Below are 3816 nucleotides of genomic sequence, written 5' to 3' on the forward strand. Positions count from 1 at the left end.
CCTGTAATCCCTGCACTTTGGGAGGCCGTGACAGGCGGATCACTTGAGGTCAGGAGTTCAAAACCAGCCAACATGGTGAAACTCCATCTCTACTAAAAATATAGAAATTAGCTGGACGTAGTGGCAGGTGGCTGTAATCCCAGGGAAGCTGAGGCAGGAGAATCGCTTGAACACAGGAGGCGGATGTTGCAGTGAGCTGAGATGGCGCCACTGCACTCCAGCCTAGGCGACAGAGCAAGACTCACCCTCAAAAAAAAAAAAAAGAAAAGAGAAAGCTCATTTCTGAGAATGAGCAGAATGACAGAAGAAACTGCCTAAGAAAGAGAAGAGAAAATAATCTGACTTGGGAAGTAAGAAAAGAAAAATGCCTGGCAATTTTTATTTTAATCAGGAATTAAGGACAGAAAAATCTGCATTTGGAAGTCAAGAGTGAGGATTCTCTCGAGAGAATAAAGATGTTGGGCCTTTCCTTTGGGTTTGAGAGGAAATATTGCTTAAAGACTGACCTTCCTTTCTCTGGTCACGTGGCTGGTGCTGGTATAAATGCTTCCTACCAACCAGGTTCCTCACCACTTTTTCCTGCATGGCATGGACAGAAGCAGGGGCTAAAGCTCTGTTCCCCTCTCCCGGAAGCTCGCAGACCTCCCTTCAGAACCAATCCCAAGAAGCCATCTATCTGGAACAACACAAGGCAAGGCAGCTAGTGTAGGACTTGTGCTCTGGGAAGAGAGGCCAGGATCAGATTTGAGGGGAAGGTTCTGGGGGAGTGGAGGAAGGATGTTAGAACCAAATGGAAGGCTCATACCCAGAGACAGGAGCTAGTGTGAGGAGCAAGGAAACAGCCAAGAAATCAAGGCTGGAGAGAGGATGGAGGGACAGGACCAGGGCTGGGGGCCAGCAAGGGTGACACCCCAAGTGGAAACTGAGTTACCCTGTGAAGAAGACGAGTTCTATTTATGGTCAGAATGTCAGGCTCAAGGGCCAGTGAAGCCTGTGGGCTTTTCTGAATATTTCTCTAAGGTCTTCTGGGGACAAGCCTTCCTCCTAAGGCTAGTGCTGATTCATCCTTCCTCCCCTCTACCCTCCTCTAAGCCTCTCAGCTTCCCCTTTTCCTTTTTTTTTTTTTTTTTTTTTTTTTTTTTTGTGGTGGAGTTTTGCTCTTACCGCCCAGGATGGAGTGCAATGGCATGATCTTGACTCACTGCAACCTCCGCTTCCCAGGTTCAAGCGATTCTCCTGCCTCAGCCTACCAATCAGCTGGGATTACAGGCGCCCGCCACCTTGCCTGGCCAATATATATATATATATATATTTTGTATTTTTAGTAGAGATGGGGTTCACCACGTTAGCCAGGCTGGTCTCAAACTCCTGACCTCAGGTGATCTGCCCACCTCGGCCTCCCAAAGTGCTGGGATTACAGGTGTGAGCCACTGCGCCCGGCTCCAGCTTCCCCTTTTCTAGAGAGCCCCAGTTTGGTGTTGGACAGAGGAGGACAAGGTGGGGGACAATCAGTGCTCTGCAAAACAGAGGAAGGGAAGTAGGAAGCTGGGCTGGTGGCGGGGCACCTGGGTCCTCTGGAGAGCTGGCACTGGGCATCGGGGCCTGGGGCCCCACAGCCTTGTTATCCTGACACACATCTTACAGCTCTCTCCCCACACTGATGCCTTTCTCTCCTGCAGGTCTCTGTCTGAGAAAGGGACTTGAGTAAAGTTAGAAACTGATAACAGTAACTTCCTATATCTGTGAGGATAGGAGGAGAAAGGCTAGGGAAAATGGAGGGGGAATTCCCTTGGGAAGCCACGGGTTGGTCTCCCCCAGAGACACATGATGGCAAACATCATCACTACTGCTTAATATCCCGCCCAAGGCAAAGTCAATAATTGCTCTGGGTAGTTTGAGCAGGTGGTGTGAGCAAGCCGTGGTGGTATCAGAAGGCACTGTGCTGGGAAGGGGACGGTGCCGGGGAGGATGTCTGCATCCTGAACAAGAGCTGGCTGCACAGGCTGTGAGTGAGACCCCCTGACCCCGCCCTTTTTTGTTCCCCCCCAGGATGCCGCCAGACTGGAAGAGCTCCTTGATCCTCATGGCTTACATCATCATCTTCCTCACTGGCCTCCCTGCCAACCTCCTGGCCCTGCGGGCCTTTGTGGGGCGGGTCCGCCAGCCGCAGCCTGCACCCGTGCACATCCTCCTGCTCAGCCTGACGCTGGCGGACCTCCTCCTGCTGCTGCTGCTGCCCTTCAAGATCATCGAGGCCGCATCGAACTTCCGCTGGTACCTGCCTGAGATCGTCTGTGCCCTCACGAGTTTCGGCTTCTACAGCAGCATCTACTGCAGCACGTGGCTGCTGGCGGGCATCAGCGTTGAACGCTACCTGGGCGTGGCTTTCCCCGTGCAGTACAAGCTCTCCCGCCGGCCTCTGTATGGAGTGATTGCAGCTCTGGTGGCCTGGGGTATGTCCTTTGGTCACTGCACCATTGTGATCATCGTTCAGTATTTGAACACTACTGAGCAGGCCCGAAGTGGCAATGAAATTACCTGCTACGAGAACTTCACCGATCACCAGCTGGACGTGGTGCTGCCCATGCGGCTGGAGCTGTGCCTGGTGCTCTTCTTCATCCCCATGGCGGTCACCATCTTCTGCTACTGGCGTTTTGTGTGGATCATGCTCTCCCAGCCCCATGTGGGGGCCCAGAAACGGCGCCGAGCCGTGGGGCTGGCTGTGGTGACACTGCTCAATTTCCTGGTGTGCTTCGGACCTTACAACGTGTCCCACCTGGTGGGGTATCACCAGAGAAAAAGCCCCTGGTGGCGGTCAATAGCGGTGGTGTTCAGTTCACTCAACGCCAGTCTGGACCCCCTGCTCTTCTATTTCTCTTCTTCGGTGGTGCGCAGGGCATTTGGGAGAGGGCTGCAGGTGCTAAGGAATCAGGGTTCCTCCATGCTGGGACGCAGAGGCAAAGACACAGCAGAGGGGACAAATGAGGACAGGGGTGTGAGTCAGGGAGAGGGGATGCCAAGTTCGGACTTCACTACGGAGTAGCAGTTTCCCTGGACCTTCGGAGGTGGCCTGGGTTACACAGGCGCTGGGAAGCCTGGGAGAGGCAGAGCAGGAAGGCTCCCGTCCGGATTCAGAAATCCTCAGACCCAGTCCAGGACTGGGACTTTGAAAAAATGCCTTTCACCAGCTTGGTATCCCTTCCTGACTGATTTTTCCTACTCAAAGGAGCATAACTCAGAAATGCAGGAAGAAGTAGTTAGTTAGGTATAGAAGCACCAGCTGGGCGCGATGGCTCATGCCTGTAATCCCAGAACATTGGGAGGCTGAGGTGGGTGGATCACTTGAGGTCAGGAGATCGAGACCATCCTAGCCAACATGGGAAAACCCTGTCTCTACTAAAAATACAAAAAACTTAGCTGGGCATGGTGGCGCGTGCCTATAATCCCAGCTAATCAGGAGGCTGAGGCAGGAGAATTGCTTGAACCCGGGAGTCGGAGGTTGCAGTGAGCTGAGATCACACCACTGCACTCCAGCCTAGCGACAGAGCGAGACTCCATCTTAAAAAAAAAAGAAGCCGGGCGCGGTGGCTCACGCCTGTAATCCCAGAACTTTGGGAGGCCGAGGTGGGCGGATCATGAGGTCAGGAGATCGAGACCATCCTGGCTAACACAGTGAAACCCCATCTCTACTAAAAATACAAAAAAATTAGCCGGGTGTAGCGGCGGCCGCCTGTAGTCCCAGCTACTTGGGAGGCTGAGGCAGGAGAATGGCGTGAACCTGGGAGGCGGAGCTTGCAGTGAGCCGAGATCGCGCCA

At 53.4% G+C, this 3816-nt stretch overlaps 1 protein-coding gene across 1 annotated transcript; it reads left to right on the top strand.

The window, feature by feature from the left end:
• Window positions 1–592: 592 nt before the first annotated feature.
• On the top strand, window positions 593–3565 carry FFAR2 (free fatty acid receptor 2). The gene is made up of 2 exons (XM_017847526.1): window positions 593–691; window positions 2050–3565. The coding sequence occupies exon 2, from the start codon at window positions 2051–2053 to the stop codon at window positions 3041–3043; it is 993 nt and encodes a 330-aa protein (XP_017703015.1). The 5' UTR covers window positions 593–691; window position 2050; the 3' UTR covers window positions 3044–3565.
• The last annotated feature ends 251 nt before the right edge of the window (window positions 3566–3816 follow it).

The sequence above is a fragment of the Rhinopithecus bieti genome, unplaced genomic scaffold (assembly GCF_001698545.2).
Source record: "Rhinopithecus bieti isolate Rb0 unplaced genomic scaffold, ASM169854v2 scaffold_28066, whole genome shotgun sequence".
Taxonomy (NCBI): domain Eukaryota; kingdom Metazoa; phylum Chordata; class Mammalia; order Primates; family Cercopithecidae; genus Rhinopithecus; species Rhinopithecus bieti.

Excerpts from the sequence above, each read along its gene's own strand:
- FFAR2 (XM_017847526.1), top strand. The coding sequence starts at position 2,051 with ATGCCGCCAGACTGGAAGAGCTCCTTGATCCTCATGGCTTACATCATC.